This window comes from Aptenodytes forsteri, unplaced genomic scaffold, assembly GCF_000699145.1.
Source record: "Aptenodytes forsteri isolate BGI_AS27 unplaced genomic scaffold, ASM69914v1 Scaffold79, whole genome shotgun sequence".
NCBI classification, from domain to species: domain Eukaryota; kingdom Metazoa; phylum Chordata; class Aves; order Sphenisciformes; family Spheniscidae; genus Aptenodytes; species Aptenodytes forsteri.
In genome coordinates this window covers 2,935,521-2,960,428 of record NW_008794776.1, presented here as the reverse complement: position 1 = coordinate 2,960,428, position 24,908 = coordinate 2,935,521, and the positions used below count along the sequence as shown (strand labels likewise).

Below are 24,908 nucleotides of genomic sequence, written 5' to 3'. Positions count from 1 at the left end.
AAGGAAAGGACGTGTTTATTAAGGGAGTTTTTCCTCATCCAAAGCCTCTACCATCACTTAGGATCAATTTGGTAACTTAATGGAATACATGTTTTGGAGAGCAAAAGTGAACTAATATTATCTGAGTGAAGAGGCAAGCGTGCAACGTAAGCCATGTGAGCCTTTCAGATTCATAGGACAGCGCCAGCTTACATACAGAGGACATGCCAGAAAAGCAACTTCAACTATTCATCTACCTAAACAACCTAGAGTGTTCGTTGAAGCATCCTCATTGCTTTTCAGTGGTGCAGAAAAGAGCTACTCAGATTTGGCAGCCAAAGAGCTGATCTTTAACTCTCCAGCAGGCGTTTATGCCGCGTTCGCTCCATACTGGCTGGGGGCTGCAGGTCTGAAACTTCCCTGGGCACACAGGAACGCTGATGGAGACGTCAGGTAGAACAGATGGGGAATTTCTCTCTCCTCTTAGAGTCCACGGAAGGGAGTAAGAAATTTATTTTTTTTTAGTTCTCTGAACATTTATTTGCAGGAAAGGCATTCTGCATTAACTCTTCCTCAGTTGGCCTCAGTGAAGAATTATGTACGTCAGTAGGTCTGCTTGTCTGCATCTGATAAATGCATATTGTCAGTGAAATGTGAGGTAACGTATAAAATCACATGCAAAATAAGTTTTCAGTTTACACAGATTTTTTTCTTACATTTCTGTGTTAAGTTTTTACTTCATGGTACCTGATAGTGGTACAGCCAGAGTAAAATATGGTGTTAAACCCACTGAGCCATAAAATCTAGCAGATGAGACCATGTTGTCTTTCATTTATGTCTTATAAGGACTCTTCCTTAAGTCCTTGCAAGAAAAAAAAAAAGAAATTCTGATTTGTGAAAGGGGGAGAAAAAAGGTTGGATTTTTTAATGTTAGTTCTTAATTTTTTTATTGGAGTAAAATTTAGAATAGTGATGGTGGAGAGGAAAAAAGAGATGTGTTTATCTCAAAAGAATCCAGGGATTAGAGTATTTGGGTACCCAGTTGGGACGGGGCAGAGTTTAAGAGAGATGTTTCCCATTGCAATTCCTGTCATTTAGGAAAGGATTTACTTTTGCAGAAATTCAGAAAACGTGACATTTTGTGGGGGTGGGGGGGCAGTTATTGACAAATGCCTACTGCAGTCATTCTCATTAAGAAATGAAAAGTATTCTGGGTCCGCTCCTCAGATGATGCATGTTAGCAAAGCATCCCTGACGTTGTGAAGTCCATTGAAGTGGAAGAGTTGGACAGCAGAGGATCTGGCCTGCGGCATGCGTGTGGTTTCTCTTAGATCGCGTGCGTTTATTCCTCTGTTGTGCCTTTTTAAAAGTCTGCTTGAAGTCAGCAGGTGTTTTTACATATTTAAAAAGGTGAGTTATATAATCATGTGTGCTGAGCAGCTCATTACTAACTTGTTTTTATCTGGTTTTTATCTGGAAGAAGCTGTTCTTTTTAGCGTTGTGAAAAATCAGACTTCCCCGTTGGCATGAACTCTCTGGCAATCTGATAAGGATGTAAGACAGCATAAAATTTTTGTTTGCTGTGGTTTTCCTTTGGGTTTGAGCTGCTCTGAATTGGCCCGATATTAAATACAGAATGCATATATGTTCAGAGACAGACTTACAGTGGGATTAGAGAAGCCCGTGTGATCACAGTATGACCCCTGCCTTTGCTCTCAATCTTCTTACAGGCTTATTCTATAGTCTGGGTTAAATTCTGCCTTCCAGCTCTTTTCCTAACTCTAATGTTTATCTTGGGAGCACTTATTCTTTAAGGCCCACAGTACTGGCATTGCTGGAGCTCCCACTGAAGTCATTATGGGTGCTCAACACCTTGGAAAATCCGGTGTTAATCCAGAAATTGACCCACTGATAGGCAAAAGCATTAAATGCATGAAATGCATGTGCTGTGTTTAGTGATATGCTCAATGGTCTTTGACAAATCAACACATCCTTTTGTTGTGAATTTGCTCCTGATGAGAGATTCCTTCCACAAATTCCCCAAGAGAGTTTCTGTAAGGAGGAGTCACTTACCAAGGCACCTGCTGTGGATGTTCCTCCCAGCACGTCCCTGTGCCTGTGGGAAGCCCACCAAAATCATGGGACGGCGATATGCTTTGTGGAGTTTCAACCAAGCACTGTCAATCGCAGGGCTAAGTCCTGGGAATGAGACTTCAGAAGTGTGTTTCTGTATTTCTGGATCTGCTTCAGAGAAATAAAACCCAAGTGAAAATACCCTTTAGCCTAGCGGAGTCTATAAGAGAACTAAATTTACTGTCCTTTCTCTTCTGGCTTTAACCATTCACCAGCAATCTGTTCAGACTGAGAGGAGGACACTGACAAATATATTTTTTTAGAGCGGATAGAAGGGAGGAACTTCTTATGTCACTCAAATTCCAGTCCAAATTGTCTGCTTGGTTTTTCTTAGGTGGAAAAAAGAACTGGATGATGTGAAGCATTACCTTTAAAGCTGAATCTTTTGATTATATTTAGTTTACTGAAATCCATCATGTCTATGAATATGCCTGGGAAAATTTTTCCTCTTGCTCCAGTAAATAACTTGTCAACAATATATGCTACTCTGTGCCCATAAAGTACGTTGACTCAGATACAAGCTAGGAACCTAATATTTTTGCATCTGTGAAAAAGAGATGAATCTCAAAATTCACATCTGGCTTACGTACCTAATCAGGCAGGGCTGAATCCTGCCTCACTGCCAGCAGTGCCCACGTGGAAAGGAAATACTCAAACAACATATTGCAGCTCATCAGCATAGCATGTTGAACATGCTTGGACTTCAGCAACCTCTTCCACTCTGTCCTTTTAGTCCTGGGAGCTGCCAGGAGCACCTGACTTCTGCAGATGCACGGTGGAAAAAACAAGACAAGGGATAAAAAAACCAGGGAAAGAACACCGGTGTCTGTAAAGAGGATGAGTAAATCTACATAATAATGTAGTAGCTTAAAATTAGGAAAAAAATTAGAAATTACTAGGAAAGATTTAATCATAATCCTTTCAAAAATCTGAAGCAATTAGACAAAGCCAGAATCACCAGCAAAGTTGACAAAGGATTTGATGAATGTGCAGCTCAGCTTATGGAGACAAAGACACTGTGTAAGTCCATTGAGCCTAATAGAGCTACTCCAAGGCTGGACTTTGCTAGCAATGAATAGCAATAAAAAACCACTCATATTTCAGGGATTACCTAAGATAAGCAATGTAAACACAGTCCATTACCCAGTCGTGTTCAAGCTTATAGTCCTTCATTGGCCATTACCTAGGGATCCTGGCAGACAGAAGAACAGAGCACAAGCAGTGTTGGTGGTGCAGAGGACATTGGCAGAATCTGGGATTTGAATGTTCCTGTAGGTCTCGCTGAGATGAGCTAGGGCTTGGCGTCCGAATACCCCATTGCTATTTCTGCTGTCCCTGATCGGGCAAGACAAGCTGTGAAGTCTCACAGGTGTACAAGGTTTAATTAAAAGGCTCTTCATCCTGAGTTTTGCTAAGTGACAGAGAACAACTCTCCACTGGATTTTCTCTTTCCATCTGTGACTCAGAGCCTGCTCTTACTTGTGCGTGTGACCATATTTTGGAAGTTAGGTAAATGTGCAGTCTGTCCAGATACTGAACCTTTCCTGTTCCTAAGACCTGCAGGGATGTGATTTCCACACATGTGGATAGAGACAGAGGAAGAAAGTCACCTCCACTGGGGGGATGGGAGGTTGAGAAAATGAAGTTCCAGCAGTTGCTGTCATACCAATTCACTCCATAACCTTGGCATGGCTTTTTACTTCATCTGTAACCTGAGGGTAGAGATAGCAACGCTTGTTGAAGTAGTAATGTCTTCAACATTTACATTTCTTGAATGCAGGGGACTGAAAGGGAATTTCTGTCACATGGACAGCTTTCAGATGCCTCAAATTCCGTGAAAGTCCAAAATCCGAGATTTCAAATTAATAGATTGATAGAGATTAATGAAATTTCATCATGTATTTTGATCCGACTGTTGTATTACGCTCCAGTGATCCCTCCTTGTGCCACTCAGATGCAAAGCACCAAGTCAGGTGGTAATAAATGTAAGCCATACAACTGGAAAAACACAGGAATTCAGTCATCTGTAGAGTGACGGGAGTAGTTTGGTGATGGCTGGTGTGACAGCAGCACCAGAGCTGGGAATGGAGAACTCGGGGTCAGTTTTCTTAACAAAGCTCCTGCTGCAAGTGCTCCGCATGGACAGTGACCTGCTCCAAGGTGATTTTTTTTCTCTGCAACCGCAAAGAGGAGGATTCTTCTTCCAGTCAAACAATTAGTGGCCTGTCATTAGTGACATCTATACCTGTTGCTTGGTATTTTGAAAGCCTTTGTTTCAGAGGCCAGAAGGAAGTAGGAGAGCCTCCTGCTGATATTACGCACAGGGGTTACCACAGCCATGCATGGAGGCACCTGATCGTGATGGGAGAGAGGTGTCTGGCTGACATCTCCGTTGTTCTCCTGTATTTTCTTCTGCTGCCTCTAGGCTGGTAAGCAGAGATAACATTATGGGAAGAACAAGGCAGATTCATCTTTTCTGCATTCTTCCCTGCTTTATTGGAGTTGCAGGAGTTTTTCTGCCGTCCATCCACTGGTTTTTAAAACACTTAATCTCATAAATATAATCTCGTATTAATAATGGAAGTGGCTCATCCTGATTTGGTAGGTCACATTGGCTCTCTATGTGGGTGCATGAGTGTGGCCTAAAGACCGTACGAATTGGCATTCTGAACTGCACTGTCCTGAATCTCTCTCAGTTGTTTCTTGTCTCTCCCACAGAAAAAAAAAAAAATTCTCCTTTGCGTCTGGGGTGCAGTTCTTTAAATGCCATGCAAAAAAAAGGGGGAAAAGAAACAACATATGATCCTGCTGACTAAGGAAATATTTTAAAGCCAAAAAGATACTTAACAAGCTGAGCTGAAATCACTGTACCTCTCTGGGCTGATGCACTTTCACGCTTCTGTGGACGTCTTTGGTACCTTGCAGGACTGGGGTTTCACAATAGAAGTACTGCACCAAAAATTGCAGGTGGCAGGCAGTAGTAAGAGAGACCTCAGGCCATTCCAGTCATGAGGGATGCATTGATTTATTCCCAGAATAAATCAAGTAGAGTAACAAAACAATACATGTTGCATGCGAGATGAACATCTCTTTCATAACCTTCCTGGCCAGGGGGAATTTCTGCAACTTGCAATGTCGTTCTTCTCTTCCCACCATGCTTGTGATCATCCTTTTTATTAAAACTTCCATGCTCTGTGTTATTGGCATCCAGCGGATAAATTCAAATGTCATTTTTCTAGAGGAATCCAAATAAAACTAGTTTAACTCTCTTTGACTTCTCTCCAAATGAAATGCTGTGACACCTTGTCTTTTTGTCAGTTATGCTCTTATTTTACATTATTTTGTGATGGTTTATTTGCAGTGAGTAGCTCATCGTGAATACTCAAGGGTTTCACTGAATCTATGTGTCTTTTTACTGATGTGGGAGGGGTAAAAAGAAGAGAAGGAAAGGAGTACACGACCTCATGTAAGCAATATGGAGTCTGTGTACATAGAAGACAGATATTTTGGCCGTATTCAAGTAAAGAGAAATTGCTGTCTTCTTACAGAAGAGGTAAGAAAATTTATGATAGTTCAGATCGAGGCAGTGAAGATTGGAAATGGAGGTTGAATTAATTTCATAACGTCCCTTTCTGTTGGCCTACACAAGAAAATACATGGTAGCAAACTAAATATAAGATAACAAACAAAATATAAGGTAACAAACTTGAAACCACAAAGGAACAATTGCCTTTTAACCAAAAACAAAAGAAAAATGAGAAAAGATCAGTGTTCAAATCCTACTACCTCTCTGAATCGCAGCAAACCACCATTCCCTTAAAGATACATGTGAGAGCTCTGCAAAATCTTCAAAGCTTATTTCAAGGGGAAGCACAGTTACAAAGGAGTGAAGTGCTTTCCACCCTTACGTAAGTCTGCTACCTCTTTCGATCCAGTTCTCTGTAAATTCATAGCAACTTCAGACTACCTTGGTCAGAAATGAATGTTTGCACTGAAGCTTTTTACTTTCCTGAAACACTTCGGGATGTAGCTTCTGTTGAAAGCACATTGACGTTTTAAAGCCTTTTGAAATGATGGCACGTTTCCTGCAGTTCGTCGCTTTTGCACCATCTGGCAATTGAAATCTTCTCATCACCAAAGAGGTTTTAGAAGGCATAATGCAGCCACGCTTGTCATTCAAACTGAGCCCGTTGGGGTCAGTCCTTAGGAAACAAGATTAAAATCTCTGAGTAACCTTCAGATTCAGTCAGTCCCTGGTGTGTGTTTTGTTCTTTGGGCCTTGTCAGCAAGAGCAGGTATTTAATCGCTACCAGACATCCTGGTGGTGTAGCTGTTAGGAGACCATTTAGTTACTCTTGGTGATAGTGTCTCTCAACACTTGTCCATTGCAAAATGAATTGATAGTCTCCAGGTCTCAGAATAAGTGTTCAGTAAAATTTTGTGTTGTTAAACTCTGGTACAGCTTCATAAAGGTAGTAATTCATGTGCTGTTGCTATATGAAGTAACCCGCACCAAGCTCCAGTCTCTTCAGTGAATGATAGTGATCTGTATTCGGTCCCGCTGTGCTGCGCCATGGGCTGCCGTCTCGCTGGGTTACGGCTCTCAGTGTTAGAGAACTTCGTTTTATCAGGCTGCAAAGCAGGACCTGGGATTACTGCATGGCTGTAAAACATTTTGCTGTTTTTATTGTTCTCAGGGTGGAACCTGCACTTACCCGGATCAAAGAAGATCGAAAGCGGATCATCTTACCAGCAATTGACAATATCAAGTACAACACTTTTGAAGTGCAACAATACGCCAATGCAGCCCACGGCTATAACTGGGGCCTCTGGTGCATGTACATAATCCCACCGCAGGACTGGCTCGATAAAGGGGATGAGTCAGCTCCCATCAGGTAAATCTCCCATGAGCTGTCATTTTGGTACTAGCAATGATTCCATCTCAGCTGTCTGCCGAGGGGGAATTTAAGTGAAGCAAGGCCATAGGCTTTGTACAGGGACAGTGCAATGAAACTGAAGAAAACAGATGGCTCTACAAAGCTATGGATGCACGTGTCGCATCTCAGAGCTGCACCACAGTGTACATAGAAGCGCATGTGCTCTAGTTGTGAATGTGTGGTTCAAGTTCACGTTGTGGCCCTTAGTAGGATAGCAGGGTCTTTTTCATCTATGCTTTTATTTTCCAGTGGACTCTGGCATGAGTAATAAGCCAGTGAAACATTGTCTGTATGAGAAATGAAGGTATTTTGTATGTGACTACAAAGAGGCTGGCTTCACTTTTGGTCTGTAGGCAGCACTCAGCCATCAGCCCAAACCAGAGCTTCCCAGCAGCACTAGTAGGAGATGTGTTAGCCTTGCCTTATTGGAGAGTTACTCTTTTTTTGGAGAACTTTGCACGTGTTCTGAGTTTTCCTATTGGATGAACTGTAAAATGAAACTGGACCACGTAGTCAGAATGTCATTTTATTTTTCTCTATAAGGGAACATTCTACCTTACAAAAATGGAATTTCCTGAGGAAATACTGTTTCAGGAATTGTGATAGTGTTTTGGAGAATCGTTACAGTGGGAAAACAGGAACTGATAAGAAAGGGGCTTTCCTTCCCTTTCATTTGAAACTTCATGCTTTCTAGCCCTTCACCTCCAGTGCAGATGTTTGTCTAACAGCTCCTCTGAGATGTACTGTGCTGGGTGAAGGATACTATTGTTAGCAACTGTTGAAATAAACGCTAAAAAATATGGAGCCCAGGTACGCACTTTAGGTTGCTCTGCCCTATTTTTGAGATTTCTTAGGAAGGACACAAATTACCACCTTAGAGTCATCTTCATTGTGATGTATATCAGGTTCATCCTAAAGTAAGCTAAAACTCTATTGTGTGGTCCCAATGTGGGCTCTGGCAGAGAAGCTGATGTACTTCCCTTCCAGTGTAGAGCTTGAGCTGTCAGGTCCTGAGAAGTCCATCCAAGCACTTCAAACAACATACCCAACTGAAAGGATCCAAGTGGTCTTTCAGAAGCGAAAGGACACGGACGAACTGTTCACATTTCTTAGTGATTGGTTGCCTGGGGCCATCTCACAGGATCTGTCCTCATACAGAGAGTAATATTTCAATCCATATTTGAACAAGTGTTGCAAGTTGCTCTTAGGTTCATTCTCATGCCCCGTGACTGCAAAACAGAGCTGTACAGTAACATTAACCTTATTTACCACAAGACAGCACAGTCCTTCATCGCTGACCCTTTGCTCAGCTTGAAACCTCAATAAGCAGGAAAGTAATTACTTAGGAAATCAGTTTTCCCGGATAACATGCCCTGCTCTCCTCACATTGTTTTAAAAGTGCAGGTGGTTTATAACTATTTCACTCAGCCCTGAGAAATAGTTTACTGATGAAGGAAAATTAATCAGCCAAAGCTTTTATTCCTGAAATCAGGGTTTCAGTCTTTTATTCCTGAAAGGTTTTGCACACTTCATTACTTCCAGTTTATACGTGAAATCACTTTATTAATTCTCACATGAGTTGTTCTAGTATTTGAGTGTCTTCTGTTCTGGAGACAATGATCACGTATCAGATAAGACTGAACTAAGAGGTTAAACCTCAGTAAGTTCCTTAGACGTGATTTTCAGCAGTGGTAGCTCATGCACTCCCTAAAATATGGAAGCTGCATCTGCAAAACACTTCTGGAAATTCAACTACAGATATTTTTAATAGCGAATAAGGAATCTCATCCCTGTCATGCTGGGATAAGAGGGTTTTTCAGCAATACAGGGGCCTGATTTACCATGAGCTTTCCTCAGGTTTATGTTCAAGCTCTTGCCAGAGTCATACTGGCTCTGAGTTGGACTGATACAGAAGTGAATAAGGTCCGAACTCAAGCACTGAGTAGTGTTGAAACCTGATGCACGTAAGTAGCTGGCTCCTGAGAGCAATGATTTTATTCTGAACCCAAGTGAAGAAACCTTCCAATTCAACAGTGCATAAACTGCCCAGAGACAGATGAGACAAGCAGCACAAGGAGGAGAGCGCCCAACCCTCACTGACACATATCAGGAGCACTGAGACGTTGTGACTGCGTAAGTATCTCTCCTGCAAATTATGCATTACATGCCCTAAAATGCAGAGACATCAACGCGAACCATGAACACTTCCCTGTCTCCCTGGGAACATGTGCTTTGAAGGCAGTGATCTGGGAGACTGGAGCATCCACTTTATAGCCACACTGCACTGATTTCTGATGGGCCTCTGAAGCAGTAGCACCTGGATGGATTTGCTAAAGCATTTGGCTGTGCTGTTGTGTTATGCCTGCCTATAGAAATACAACGCAATTTTGTGGCTTTTAGGTGATACGCCAGCATAATTATGATAATGGAAGAATGAATGTGCGAGTGTTATTGATGAAAAGAATCAGGAAGTCTGTACTTAGAATTGAGATTCGAAAGCACCCATGATGGGAACTTAGTAGCTGTAGAAAATTTAAGGTATATTTTCAAAAGGAAGGGGAAGTCAGACTAGTGAGCAAGCTTTTTCAAAAATGTCTGTTGGTTTGGTACAGATTTTGGTTTTGTAACCAGCTTTCCAAACCATGTACTGCAACCATGATTTCTGTTTCAGTCCAGTTTGCAAGGTATGCAAACTGGCCCATGTTGATGGTGTTTGGATCCACGTGTCTGTTCAGTGCATTCATAAGATTTCAGGACCCTTCATCAGCATGAAAACTGCAAGTTCATTTAGTCCTTGCTGACACTGTCCCTCTTAAGGCTTCCTTTGACACCGTCTTCAGCAAATAGTGGGTTTGTTTTGTGTCTCCCTGTGTACTTTGTAAAAGAAAAGGCTAATAACTAATAACCCCATGACTGGTTTTGTGGTTGGTGTAGCTGAATATGTCCTCCCAGACCTCCAAAGGGATTAAAGATTTTCAGTGTTAAAAGAAAAATGCATACCCTGGTATCAGTGAGGACCAGAGCCCTGGCATTGCTGATGTTTGCCTTGTATGAATAAATGTCATCGATCTGCAGAATTGGGTGAGACATTCAGAAAGTAGAGTCAAATTCCTGTTTTCTTCTGGGATTACACAACAGATGTGCTTACTTCTTTTCTCAGAAGTTTTCTCTTTGAAGCCTGATCCTCCACTTTCTTGAACGCTAACAGTGGTGTGATCCTACTCAGAGCCTTGCTGGGAAGGAGCAGGAACTGTCCCTCAAGTCAGTGGGGCACTGTGTAGGCAGTCATGTCAGGTTCACACCAAAAAATGTCAGATCAGCTGTTGTGGTCCAAGTGACAAAGGGGATGTGGCCTTGAAGTGCAAACAAAGGTAAAGAAATAGCAAGAACAAAGTGTCAGATTTTGTAAAGATTTCTGATACAGTTTAAAGTCGGGGTTTTTTTTTTTCCACGTTAATACTCTGAAATTCAGAACAATTGATGTTCCCCGAATCAGCTTCTGCAGGCAGTCCATTTTGCATGTTTGACATTTGAGATGTAAGATGTCTCTAACGTGAAGATTTAAATGAGGATTGTTATTTTGACATGCTGTGTCCATCACGTCATTTTCCATTTGTGTTCCTGAGAACACACTGCCCAGAAACGTCCTTATCATCTGGCAACAAACTGTGTAACAAAGGATCCTGTTTCAGAGGGTTTCTAATGAATTTGACTATGCATTGAAACAAGCTGGGTTTTTTCTGTATGCAGAAGATACTACTGGTTTTTTGAACAGCAAGGAAGGTTTCTGGTATCCTGAGCGCTGGCTCGTCTTCCCTCACCTGCCGTGATTATGATGGACTGCTCTGTGTTTGATTTCTTGATCAGCAGCCACTAACATTAGAGTCATTAGTCAGCCTCACTCAGCCAAGCGCTGCACAGCTTTCCATTTTATCTTCCTCCGGCAGCAGTGGTGCATTTCATTGCTGCATATGTTCTCACTTATTGCTTTAATATGCCATAGCTTGGTACCAGTAGGAATGTGTATGTACACCCACTGAATCAGCCACTCCAGAAAGCACGTGTGTCTCGCTCATGTATATAAATTAGCACCTGATATGCCCACAGTGACGTGGTTTGTGCTGCCTGCTTTAGCTGGGAGTGTGCGTGCCCGTCTCATGTGCAAGGCAGGCCCCGTGCTGGTCTGTCATAGCGATGGTGATGCAGCCATGTTGGGTCTTCGCTGCTCTGGGAAGAAATCCATCTGTGTACCTGAGCTTAGGAAGGGGCTCATCTGTAAAGCCTTTCAGGATAAACCATGCTGTCATCTAATAATAAAACCGGTGACTGTTTATTGATAGATTATGGCCATCTTTTCAGTTGCTGGTTCACAGGAGCCTATAACAGAACAATTTCTTTTTTATTTGTCCAGGTTCTGATGGGTATCCCGCCTGTTCCAAAAAATATACTTCTGTGGGGCATCAGAGAGTTATTCTACACCGCTATTGCCCTGCCTTTCCCAGCCAAGCATTCTGGGTTGCTTTTTTTCACGTGCTATAACTCTCCAAAGTGGTTAACAAACCTTCCCATCATTAAGCTTGTCAGGTTTTTTCCTGTAGCTTCTGAGCAGAAAATCTGTCCATGAGTCCTGTTCTCACGGCCTGGTGTGACTCGTTATTGCAGAAGACATGAGTTGTAAGAAAAAATAAATGCTTATGCAGGTACCATGCAGGTTTCCCCACTTACCTGTCAGGCCAGGGGTGAGGTGCTGCTTAGGAACCTGAATCAAAGAAACATTCTGCCAGGAAAGGTGGAAAACTCAAAGATATGGTATGTGATGTGTCATTTGAATCTGTTTCTCTCCCTCCTTATCCCTGTATAGATACGTTTATGTTTATATATTTATTTATAGTTATATTTGTACTTGTATTTATGTATTTGTGTGTGAGTGTTTGTAGGTCAGTTGTCCTGGAAATTGGACTTGTTGTATGTTCTGAAAATTGTTTCAAATGTGACCTGATTGCATATTATGTATACTGACCTTAAGGCAGGGGGAAAAAGATGCGTAAGGGAGAGGAAGACTTATCGTTTCACGTGCAGTATGATTTATAGTTATATTTGTACTTGTATTTATGTATTTGTGTGTGAGTGTTTGTAGGTCAGTTGTCCTGGAAATTGGACTTGTTGTATGTTCTGAAAATTGTTTCAAATGTGACCTGATTGCATATTATGTATACTGACCTTAAGGCAGGGGGAAAAAGATGCGTAAGGGAGAGGAAGACTTATCGTTTCACGTGCAGTGTGTCGGTCTAGTGCTCATCCCTTTCTCCTTCAATTGTTCTTGACGAAGCGCCCAGGCAGCATCCTTCAGTTGTCTGTAAAGGGAAGGAGGGGGATGCACCTGGCTGGAGAAACAGGTATCGGTGCCTGCTGGAGTTTTGCCGACAGAGCCGTGCTCCTGGAGATCTCGCTAAAACGAAATAGTCGTGACTCAGACCTACGGCAAGTGGCTTTCATTTCTGGCCAACGTGTCCTCTGTTTCTCGTACCCCATCCCATAGCAGGCACTGCCCTCTTCCATACCGTGCCTCTTTTCCCTCGTGGCCACCTGCACTGTACCTGCGGTGGCAGCAGGCGGGGAGGGACGGAGGGTTTACCACCATGAAGCGCTGCTCTCTGCTTCCTCCCTTTCCCCAGGGTATTACCCAGAGTAATGTCTCTCTCATATCTCCCTTGCTACAGCCATGCCATCAGGTAATTTCCACAAATGGACTACACTGTGTCTTTCTCCAGTGCAGAATCAATACTATTCTATGCTGCATTTTAAGGATTTAGCTGCAAAAGCCATTTTGCTGTGTTTCCCACATTATCCTTTGAGTGCTGCTGTCGATTATAATTAATGCTTATAACATCCTCAGTTGTGTCAAAGAACATTCCACAGATCAATTAAGTTTCCCAACACCTTTGAGGTGTTGGTAAAAAATAGTACACCTCTAATAGCTATTTTGTGATAGCTTCCTTCTAAAAATGTCACTGTTTTACTAGAAAGTGCATGACTTAAGGAAAAAGGTCCTTTTATATAAAGCAGATGTGGTTTAGGTTAATATATTTTACTCTAAGCTGTGAAGTGCTAAGGGCATGCACCTTCTCATTTGCTGCCCCTTGGCTAGTGAGCGGTGTTTAAGACATGCTAACACAGTTGCTTTTGCTCATATATCCATTTCTGACTCTCAAGAGAAGTCTTCGCTGCACTGTACTAAAAGTAGTAGATATACTGGAGTTTTTCAGGTACTGGAAAAACCCAGTGACGACAGCCAAGTGAGGGTCTCACATTTTTGGGGGAGCAGGTTTTTTTAAAAGTGTTTGCCATATGTCAACGTAACACTGTAGTCCAGTATAAAATTATCCACCTATAGGCTGAAAGCGCTATTAGAAGTGAATCTTAGGCTTTCAAGCTGCTGAGTCAGTTCTCAGACTTTTACCCAGTATTATTATGTGTGCTTCACAGGTGGAGAAACAGAGGCAGAGGGAGGTGACTCGCTGAAGACCAGATGAATGACAGAGCTGGGAATAGAGTCAGGGTCGCCCGGCTCACAGCACTGTTACCAGCTCACTGGGCTGTGCACTCGCATTACCTTAGTTTACAGTTAGGTCAGTCAAAGCACGGGGAAGTTAAGGGCCTGGGCTCGATGAGGACTGAATGCCCAAACCTCTGGTTGAACCTGATGGAAGTGTTGAAAATGCAGTACGCAGAAAATTCAACATTGTGCATCGTAGGCAAGTTCTTCCATCACATCAGGATGCGGCCAGGGCAGAGCCACAGGCTTCTCAGTTTAGCTTCTGGGGTTGCAGCCGTGCTGCTGTGCAGAAGGGCAGTGGCTGCAGGCAGCCAAATTCAAGTAGAGAAAGGCACTGACAGTGGCAGTTTTTGACTGGCTTCTCTGAAAAGCTGGATGTGGTTCCTTCTGCCATTGCACTGCTATTGTTGCTCGTTCCTGAAAATATTTTTTTTCTGAATAAGCCATGAAGGCTTGTGGAGCCTGTATTTGAATATTTCTAATGAGAAGAAATAAAACCTGGAAGAGAGAGAGGGAGTTGCAAAGGCAGTCCTCAGTGGCATCCATCTGTGAGTGATGATTATGTAGTTGCATCTAAAATGTATTTCCCACCCCCATTCAATTAACAAGTCAGTGTTTTAATGGACAGAGCCGACAGCTGCAGAAATCCATCCCCCAGAGAGAGAGATTCTAGCACCTGAGAGCAGTCTGCAAAGCCTAGCGGTACCGCTCCTCGTTAGGAAGGAAGGAGAAATGTCCTCGTGGGAGCATCCTGCCACTGTAAGGAGCTGCCTCCAGAGGATTTTTTTGGGGGGGCTGGAAAGATAATGAGTCTAAGCCCAAACTAGCAGCTCAGTTTTGCAAAGCAGTGATGCTCTAGCCTTCATCCGGTGAAGCCTGTTTAGCTTTAAATACGTAAAAAGGAAAATGAAGAAAGTGGCGTGTGTTTCTTCCCCCCACCTCCTTCCCTTTTTTATCATGGTTAACACTTAAGAAATACCTAAATATTCCCTCAAAGGCTTATTTCATTTCAGAGCTACTGAATTCCCTTTCCTTGGTCATGTCCTCCTTTTATTTCAGTTTCTAGACCAAATTTATTCCTTGGTAGCCTAAAATACGTTTTTCAGTGATACAGGATGTGACAGTGGGATATATATAGGATATGTCTGGTCCTGTGTACAGGAGAGCTCGCAGCCTTTTTAGGCAGGTCTGTCTTCACGCATGGCTCTAGGAACTATAAGCAGGAAGATGCATTTTACCAAATAACTTGAATTTATAAATGCCATCCATCTTGCAAAGATCCTGGTGTATAAGTATATGCATCAACAGAAAATGGATGCGTCCAGCCAGGAGTACCCAGGACCATGCGTGGTTTTCATAGAGCTCTGAGACCACTTCTAACTAGAGACTGATTCAACAGTAAGTCTTCACAAATAACAGCACCAAACAGAGAAGTGCTGGAATTTCTTGCACACGCAAAAGGGGGACTGTGGGGTGTAGGAGAGGTCCAAGCACTGAGGGTGCTGGTGGTGACCCTGCTGCAATTTCTTTGTAGGGTTTGTGACATCTGGCCTTAGTTTCCTCCAGCCTTTTTGACTGAACGGGTGCAGGGATCTGGCTGAGAGCCCCACTTCAGTCCAAAGTCATCTGTGAAAGCCAGATGTTTGCCTTTGTAACCGCCATTGAATCTTGTCCCCCCAGCTCGTGATCCAGGGAATACATCTCACTCTGTAAGGGTGGAACGTGAGAGTTAATCAGGCTATTTCAACTGCTCTGTTAGAAGCAGTGCCGATCAAATGTGTTTCTATCAACAGCTGCCTTTTTCAATTATGCAGAGAAAACATGAGCGGGACAGTGTGCGCTGCAGTATAGGCTTGTAATGATCTGAGAGGTTGCAATGGCTTTCAAACTGAGAAAAAGTGCAAGGGAGAGATGCTGAAGCAGTACCAGTAATGTGAGTGCTACAGCAGAGTCCATTACAGGTAAGTAATAGCAATGCTTCAGCAAATTAACCTTTTCAAGGGTACCAAATAGTTCCTGCCATAGGTTGGACTGTGTTCTGCAATGTCGGGATATGCCATAGGCCCAGGAGCAAAGAATTGTTTTATCTAACTATATCTTGGCCGTTTGTTTGAAGCCTTTTTAACCTCCTGCTGTAGAAATGGTGAACTGCTGAGGAGAAAAAGGACATGATATGATAACACCGTTCCAGCAGCCACCTGCTGCTACCGGTGGGATCCACCAATACATGGGTAAAAAATGTGTTCGTTTTCCCGGCCAGGGCAGTTTTTCACATGTGTATGAAACTGCCTCATGAATATGTTTCTCAGATGTCATGGGCAAATGCCTTGTGAATAGCTTTCTGTACAAATTGAAGAAACATACAGGTATCTGGGACAAGAGAGACGTCATAGTGACAGTGTAACATCAGTGCATCACAAAGGAGACTTCTCAAAATAGGTTTTAGACCTTTTCCATCATCTTTGTTTCTATAGGGCATTTTCATGGTGTATATATATATAAGCTTGGGCCATAGATAGAGCATTCTCTATTCTACTAGAAAATTGGCATAAACTAGAATTTTCCTGATGTCTTTTTACAATAGCACTGTTAGGAATGACGTTGTATCTGCCAGATGGCCCAAAATCGCCTCCCTTTCAATAGAAGAGGGAGCACAGCTCATTCTTCTAGGTCAGCTCCAAAAGCGTTCAGTTTCTGAAATGATTTTACAGTTTTCCTGATTCAGCAGTCTGGTCTGTCGGGATCCCACTAAAATGGGGGGGGTCTGTCCCCAGGGCCTGGGCACATCCTGTAGAAGGATGACTACTCATGATCTTGCAGTAGGCAGTATGCAACCTGCAGCTGAATTGCAAGTCCAACATGGAGTTGCAGGCTCTTGTTGGTTTTCCACCTTAAAGTTAGTCAAGTTTACATTTTTAAATTGTGGGCTATAGTAGCAAAACCTAGCTCCAACCTTGAATTTTAAAGAGGCGAGTGTTGTGACCAGTGCAGAGATACAGAGAAAGTGTGGACAAATGAAACTAGCAAATGGCACTAGCTTGTATTGCATTGAAATAATGCTTGTGTTCATATGGTAAATGATCTCAAAATTTGATGTCATGTAGTGCTGCTCAGTGACAGGGTTCAGATTGCTTTGTAAAGGACAGCAGAACCATAGTTTTATACATAAAGAAATCGATGCTCAGAGAAGGGAAATGATTTATCTGAAAGCACCCAGTTGGTCAGTGGCAGATCTGAGGGCAGAGGCTCTTCATCTGAAAATTTTTCCTTTTCTGAAGACTGACCTCAGCAAACATAGAAATGTTAATCATGGAACAGCTTCGCAAAGGCTGAAATCTGTCTGGTAGAGTTGACTCCAGGAAGTCCCTTGCCAAACTTCACACCATGACTGATCCATGGCTCTCGACATGCGCTTACTTTTATTATGTGGGTAATGGGACTCCTCATTTCTGACAAAGATTATGGGGGGAGTTCTGTGTATTAATCTTCAAATAAAGTGTTGTCTAGTTCTTGTGCTACTCTGTATGGTGGTGAACTTCAGCTCCAGCACAGAGGTTGTGTCTATAAAACGAAGGAAAAACAGCCTGATGCTTCACTTACATGCATGGAGTACTTGACTTCACGTCTTGTGTCCAAGTGTGTCTGGCAGTGGCTCTGGTCTCACAAGGTCCTCTGTCCATTGGGGGATGAAGTGCAATGTGATTCCACACTAATAGATACATTTGAAATGTAAACTTGAAGACTAAGAACTGTTTTGTCTATGTAAATTTGTTATGAGGTGGGTTCTGTAGTAGCTAATAAATGACTTAATTTTTTGCTTTAATCTTTCTGTGCAGGACACCAGCCATGATTGGATGCTCGTTTGTAGTGGACCGAGAGTATTTTGGTGAGATTGGCTTGCTTGACCCTGGTATGGAGGTCTATGGAGGAGAAAACATTGAATTAGGCATGAGGGTGAGTAACAAAGAGACTTTGTGCCATGTCCATTTGCAAAGAAAGACAGGGAGCCTGTGGCCCAACAGAATTGCTGTCTGACTGATAGGCTATTACGCTGAAGTAATTGATATTGCAACACTATCTGGAACTGACAGTCCCAGTAAATGAATGTTCCTGGCCTTACTGGCCTTGAGAGAACTGATAACAGTCAGAAATATGGTTTATTGGTTCATTCTGTCAGTGTCTGAACCCAGTGAGACAGATTTTCCCCTTTCCCAGTAGCTCTGCTTGTGCAAACAGCTACACTAAGTCTTCATGGGCTCATTGCGCCTAGATGATGCATGGCCTAGATGTATGCTTGTGGCCTAGCAGATGCAGTACCAACAGAAAACCAAGGACAGGCTGGTAGAAATCAGTATTAATGTTCTACATACCACGCATGATGAATGCTGTGGTATTTTAAAACTTTAAGGGTCCTCCTTATAGAATAAGAACTACAGGGTTACAGGTATTCGATCCTGTCGGATAGGTCAGTGCAAATTGTGGACAGATGACTTTGGGACAGCATCAGTCCACCCTGTGCTTCTGGACCTTTAGGAGGTTTGATACTTGTGATCCTTTGCCCTTGTTTTCAAGGTGGTGCTTGCCAGCAAGTCCTTCCAAAGTCCAGGGAACGTGTCTTTGCTTAGCACTTGAAAATTAGGCCACTTAATGCTCCATGAACACAGTTTCCTCATTATAAAGCTGCCTGTTTAATTATTTTCCCCTTACTCTTTACTCCCTGCTTCACAGTAACACGTCCCTGGTGCATGTAATGTGCTCATTAAAGCATATATTCTGCTCATGGTGAAACACTGAACATCAAATTAGTCCATTCTTTGTCTGACTCTTTTTTCCTAAAATGGCTACAAACTCCTTCACACCAGTGGGCTGAGGAAGAAGGTCATCGCAGCAAGAGTTTATTTTCACATATGGGTGTGTATTTATTATTCCAGCATCGCAAGAGGCATAGGGTTTGTAATGGGACTGTGTGAATACACTGCTTATACTTTAAGGTTCAGAATTCACATGGGGACAGAAAAACTGCTACCACAAATCATCCAATTTTCCTTAAGAGGGTCAGGCTATTACCAGGATTGTGTGAGCTTTCCTTTATCATTGTGCAGGGCTTTGAGCTGTTTGAAACTTTTTCCACATGGCTGCTCCCAGAATAGATTGAACGCTGTGGCAAAACTCTGACGTAGCTGATGAATAAGCCTCCTAAGAAATCTGAAAGCTGTCGCTCTTCCTTAGACGAGAAGAACTCACCGAGTACGATTAGGGCTCCTGGTAAACAGAGGCAAAGGTTTTAATAGGATTATGAAATGGCACTTGCTTGAAGAGACAAGGATTTGAAGTGAGCGAGGACAGGTTTTCAGGGGTGGGGAGCCTGTTAAAGTCTGCAGAAACCCAGGATCTAGAAACCAGCTCTCATTCTTTGGGTTGTTTTTTTTTTGGTTTGGGGTTTTTTTTGCCCTATAAAGAATAATTGATCCTACTGTTTGAAAAAGGCTTTATGCAAGTACAGGAGTATGAGTGAGTCCATTCTGAAGTAAGCTGTATGTCCACAGCGTGGATCTGTTACTCTGTGTTTTCAGCCTGCCTCTAGCATGTGTCTGCCTCCTAATTTGCAAGTCCTACGCGTGATCCCCTCCTGTGTGTCTTTCAGAGCTGTCAGAAACTAGCAGCGTGAAAATGCACAGGAACTTTCTCCCTTCCCTCTAGGATATTTATAAAACCACTGCGAATTTACAAAGGTTTTTTTTTAACTCCAGAATCTCAAAGTAAGTTGCAAAAAATCATTCCTTTCCCAAGGCCTGGTGCAGTGACCCACGCGGGGATATTTGGCATATCCCCTACACCTGCACAGAGGGATGCTGTTGCCCATGTGTGACTCTGCTTGTGTGGAGCAAAGACAGACAGAAAAGGGAAGGAATAAATGAATGAATGCGTAAGGAGCAAGAAATAATATAATAATAAATAGCAAAATAGGGGGGAAATGGTGGCACGCGTTTGGCTGAAAACAGTCCCTATTTAAAATAGCTGTAACAATAATCCTTTAAACTTTTTTGCAAACTATTATCATGTTACTGCTAAAAGGGATTAGGCTTGGAGTGTCTGAATTAGATTACATTGCATCTAATGAACCCTCATTTAAATTGTTTTAATAAAGTGACATAGGGAAAGTCAGCGAAACTAATGAGCTGATTTGGGAGGATACTGTTGATAACCCAGCTAATCCCCCTTAAATCTATTGTATATTAAAAAATCATCGTCTTGGATATTCCGCTATTGGCTTTTCCCTTTTCTAAATTCCATAGATGGAAATATTTAAATAATTAACCTAAGTGATTTTCTGTATTGAGCAAGCAGTGCATAAACTGACTGGGGCTACCACATCTACGGAAAATATTTAGGGCTCTGCAGCTCTTTTTTTAACTCATATTATTTTTTGTGTAATCTTCATATTGGTTAGAGCTGCGACATTCTCCTAATGGGGTGGCTTTGCAGTGAAGCCAATGTCTGTTTGCCAAGCTAGGGAGATTCTGGTTTGGTTGAGAAAAAGCACCAGCTGTTCTGGGAAATAAAAGGGAGATGGACATGATTGCAGGCTTGTGCTAGTAAGGAAATAGATGGACGCTTATCTTGTACTATATTTTTCAAAGATGACAGTTTCACCGCAAGATGGATAAATACAGGACTGAATCATCTGTTACGCACAAATGGTGCCATTCTCTTAGTGTTCACCAACCAGCTACTGAAGCTGATGGGAATTGTCTGCGAGCACCTAAAAGCTGATTTTGGCCAGGAATTTACAAAGTCAAACTGTGGCTGACTCCTGCGTGGATGAGGTGCCCTTCACAAGCATGGGCAACTTGGCTCGTTAGCTGCATTCAGGCAAGCACCACACCACTGGTCCGCCTCCTTGTATCCACGTGGATCCAGTGAGCGGTAGATAGCCCTATTTTCATTTCAGCTGTGGTTCAGCTGTCCTTTTCCCAACCTGGAGGCAGAGATAAAGAAAATAATGGTACTTTCTCCTGCAGCAAGGCTGTGGATATGTCTGTGCCTGAAGAAGATACCCTAAACTCAGGGTAGATCATGTTCATCTTCGCTGCTCCTGGACATCAAATGGTCTCTCTTACCTGTAGTACAAAGAGATATCCCAATAGTAAAAGAAACTCAAGCAGTGCTTGAATCTAGAGGAAGACAGGGATCCCTTTAAGTGAGGGTCCCAGATTATGACCCTGTAAGAAACTGCATCCTTTGCAAGTGCCATGTAAGTTCCCTTCCTAGTGGGAGATACAGACACAATTATTTAGAAAGGGATCATATAAACATTAAAAGCCTAGTTTATGATTTGACCTAATACAAGCAGTTTATGATGCATCTTTTTATAGCGAGTCATTAATCATTGCACCAAGGATCTCTCTGTTCCTCTGGTGCTCCAGTGATAAGGTGAATGAATTGCTGTTCTTTTTATTTTGTACCCATCAACTGTAATGGTGGGTGGGAAGAGATCAGGAATTTATTTTAAAGGATGCTCTAGTACAAATTAAATTCTGCTTCCACCATTAAGAATCCAAACAAATTAAATAAAAAATATGTTGCCACATTGACAACTGAAAGCAAAACTTTTTCTCTTTTACGGCCAGCATCAACTGGCCATCCTACTTTATTCTCAGTAGCACGGTGATATACCTCAAAGGAGGGAATCTGCATCAGTTGATGAATTCTTAGAGGTGCTAATGCAGAGATTTGGGGAAAAAAAAAAGCAACCAACAAACACCCCCCGCCAAACTAATAACTTACCCAATGTGAGATATCTTAAAGAAACCTACTGTTTAAGAGGTTCTGGCCAGAGAAATCAATTAAGAGATGTCCCTAGGTACCAGTGTGACAAAATAACTCTATGGTGAATTCAAGTGATGGCTTAGCTCTCAGCAGAGCTTAGCTGGGTGCTTAAGGTTAGTTGTGACCTCGGCTCCTGCAGATGTGCCACAGGTAACTTTGGCCAGTTTTGGCATCTGGAAACGGCATGGCTCTGGGAACACACGGTCCACCAGGGTTGAAAAGAATTGTCTGAAAACAGGATAAAAGCTCAGGTCATTTGCCCTCTCTGCTGTTGTGATTACATTGCTAATGGTGGCCAAGCTGCCCAGCTGATATCAAGCGTGGGTTATGTATATAAAAATGCAGTCCCACCTCTGGGCTTTGCTGAAATACTGTGTGTACTGTAAAAAAACCATGATGCAGATTCACTGAAATCTCTTTATGAGGAAATAAAACTCGTTACCTAACGGACTTTCATACACAAGCAAATCATTATACTTTCCAAACTTATGCTATATGGCCCGGCTTTACTTTCTTTAAAAACAGATGAACTACATTTTCTCTGAACAGAAATGCTAATGGTAGATTGTTGAGTAGTGAATTCTTGCCCTGATTTTATTACCTTTAGCTAAGGAGATTTAGATTCCTTTGAGCAGTCAGTGTTTTAAATGCAGATTCTAGGCTGGTATGCTGTAATAAAAATGTCACAAGGTTTATGTATAGCAAACTTTAATTCTGAATTCTGGACAATGCTTTTTACCCTGTGTGATTCATGAGGCCAGGGCCCCAGTCTTAGAGCTAAGAGGTAAGTAGGAACCCCGTTCTGGAGAGTTTCTCAGAATTTCAGGGTTTTTTTCCAACATGCTGTGGTAAAATACAAGTGAAAATTGTACAAAAATACAGGCTAATCAAAATGTCTTATTTTGGTAAATCCAAAAATACTTCATTTTTATTTTGACCTTTCCCAAGCTGTATTTTTTAGTATAAATTAATTCAGTTTCAAGTGAAAAGTTTTAAAAAAAAGCCTTTCAGTTTGAAGACATTTAATCACTTAAATGATGTTAACAAAATTCACAATTGCTGGCATCTGAAAATGTAGTGCACTCTGTCCTTAGACACACCTATTCACACTGGAGTGCGATAAATCAGCATTTTCAGCATGAAGTTAAATGCTATTAAAATGTTTCTGACCAGTTCTACACTGAACTCTGCACTGCCTAAGCAAAATCCTAGTAAGTGATGTAATCTGCTGTTATTGGAAATCACTCTGTTGCATAGGTTGCAAAGATCTCCGTGATAAATTTCCTAGGTCTCACCCTCCAGATAAGCTGTGTAAGTAAAGGTGTCCTCTTTTCCATCTCCAGTTTAATTAGGCATTTTTATAGGCATTTCCTAAGTTAAAGGAATGTTAAGGTTGTAAAGTCAAGCATTAAGAAATCATGAAAGGATTGAATTCATGGTGCCTCGATTACATTAATTCTCAACTCCTTTCCCTCTTCAAAATAGGGATTGGAATAGTCTGTTCTGTGGCGATGTGCATATATGATGAGCCAGGTCTTCTGCCTGTCTGCATGTTCAGCATCTCTTAATTCCAGAGGAGTTTCATTGATTCAAACAGGAGGAGATTAGGCCTGACATTTGTATAAAGCGATAACGCGTTCTGTCTGGAAAAGGAGACAGACTTAGTTGTAAGTGAAGACGCTCATGCGGGCGTTAAATCCCAGGCTGCCAAAGCCTGGCGTGTCCAAAGTCACCACGAATCACCGCTGCCGCCATTGCCAAAGTGTGCAACTGCCAGTCCCAACAGGCTACGCGGGGCGATAACTGTATTAACAGCTTGGAGAAAGCTGTTAGCAGCCCTGGTTACTCTGGTCCTGGCTCTGCGGTTGTATCCTCCCAGTAACTGGTGCTCATCCCTCCGTGCAGTGAACCAAAGAGATGCAGCGCTGTCAGCAAACAAGCAAACCATGAAAAAGCAGATGAAGAGGACGGGCTGAATTCCGCTGTGACAACCAGCGCCTGGTGCCAGGTTTCAAACGTCTGACATCAACCATGTTTCAAACCAGAGGATTTTCCGTGTAAAGGGTCTTCCCACACAAGAAAGAGAGGAATGTGAAAACACTGTAAAGCAAAGCCAAACAGCTAAAAGATGGCCCTTGGCCCCTTCCGACTGAGTTAGAGTACTCGGGTTTTTCTCCTACCAGATCATTTATATAGTCTTAATTGTACGCTAAATGGGATGCACGATCTTGTTTCTGGGGAGAGAATCCAACTCCCTACCTGTCTGCAATTTCTTTGAACCACAGTGTGCTTTTTTTCGCCTTTTTCTTTTTTTTTTTTTTATTAAATTGAAGATAACTGTAACCTTGAATGGAAAACAATGTTTTCATCAGAACATAGCGCAATGGTGGTCTAGCATGAAATTGCCAGCAAACTACAGGACTAGAGCTTGTGAATACCGTTAAAAACACTCTCTAAAGCGGGAGCATTGGAAATAGCTCAGAAAAGAGCATCTGGCCATTTGGCTTCAATATCACATCATGCTCCATCGAGTGTAACATTTTATGTTACAAACTCTTTCATGTACTAGGACATTATAAAAGCACAGGGCTGGAAATTTCAGAAAGAGATCAACAGCAAAAGAACTGAGGAAAGAAAATTCTTCCTTAGTCTTTGCTGCTTTCTTCTCAGCCACTTTCCTGCAGGTTTAATCCAAATCTAACACAGGTTCCTCTGCAGTGGCAAGTGTGAACTGACCGAGAGAGGAAAAATGCAGAGAAGTTGAGCGTGCTAGTTGTGTTGAGATTGAAACAGCTTTCACTTGCCTAATGATGAGTCTGAACCAAAAACCTAGATATGAGCTACAGCTGGTCAGAAACTTTCTGGTACAATGTATTTTCTATTGCAAATTAACAACTCATCCAGAACTCCAATTCTTCTGTAGAACTCTAAATTTTGATGCTGATTACTGGAAGCCTGGCTTGGGCTGTTGTGTACCCAGAGGTGCCCAACTGCCAGTCCTTAGCCGGGTGCCCAGTACAGCTAGCAAAAGGGTTTTTTTGAGTTTTTTGGAACCACTTTGAATCTCTTTCAGAACTCTTAAAAAAAAAAAAATATATATATATATATATCAGTGCTGTGGAAAACATCTTCTTTCCGCTCGAAAAATGAAATGACAGTGTGTTTCAGGATACCAGCTGTTCCCAGAGCAGGGAGATGCCAGTTTTCTAATTGACCTTTTGATTAGCTCCCCAGGTGGTTCTTGTTTTTCTGGGGATGAGAGGTTTAATCTGACCCGCTAGGAAGCATGGAAGGCTCTTAGGATGGCAGGAGTCCTTTCAGCCTGAGCTTCTGCAGTTGGAGCAAAGCCTTGGTTTGGGCCAGTGTCCTGTGTGGAGGGCCCCAACCCAGACCAGCAGCCTGGGTAAGTCCTGGAGGAGCGGCCAGGGGGTGTGAGACCCACAGCCCAAACTGCTCTCCTCGGCTGGGGCCGG

General features: G+C 42.4%; 1 protein-coding gene across 1 annotated transcript in view; it reads left to right on the top strand.

The window, feature by feature from the left end:
* Positions 1–24,908, top strand: part of GALNT9 (polypeptide N-acetylgalactosaminyltransferase 9) — a gene marked incomplete at its 5' end in the record, with an annotated part of 156,020 nt that overhangs the window by 62,802 nt on the left and 68,310 nt on the right. Inside the window, 2 exons of the mRNA XM_009274336.1 lie at positions 6,810–7,007; positions 17,442–17,559. Of these exons, the coding sequence (XP_009272611.1) occupies positions 6,810–7,007; positions 17,442–17,559 (316 nt within the window). The remainder of the gene's footprint in view (positions 1–6,809; positions 7,008–17,441; positions 17,560–24,908) is intronic.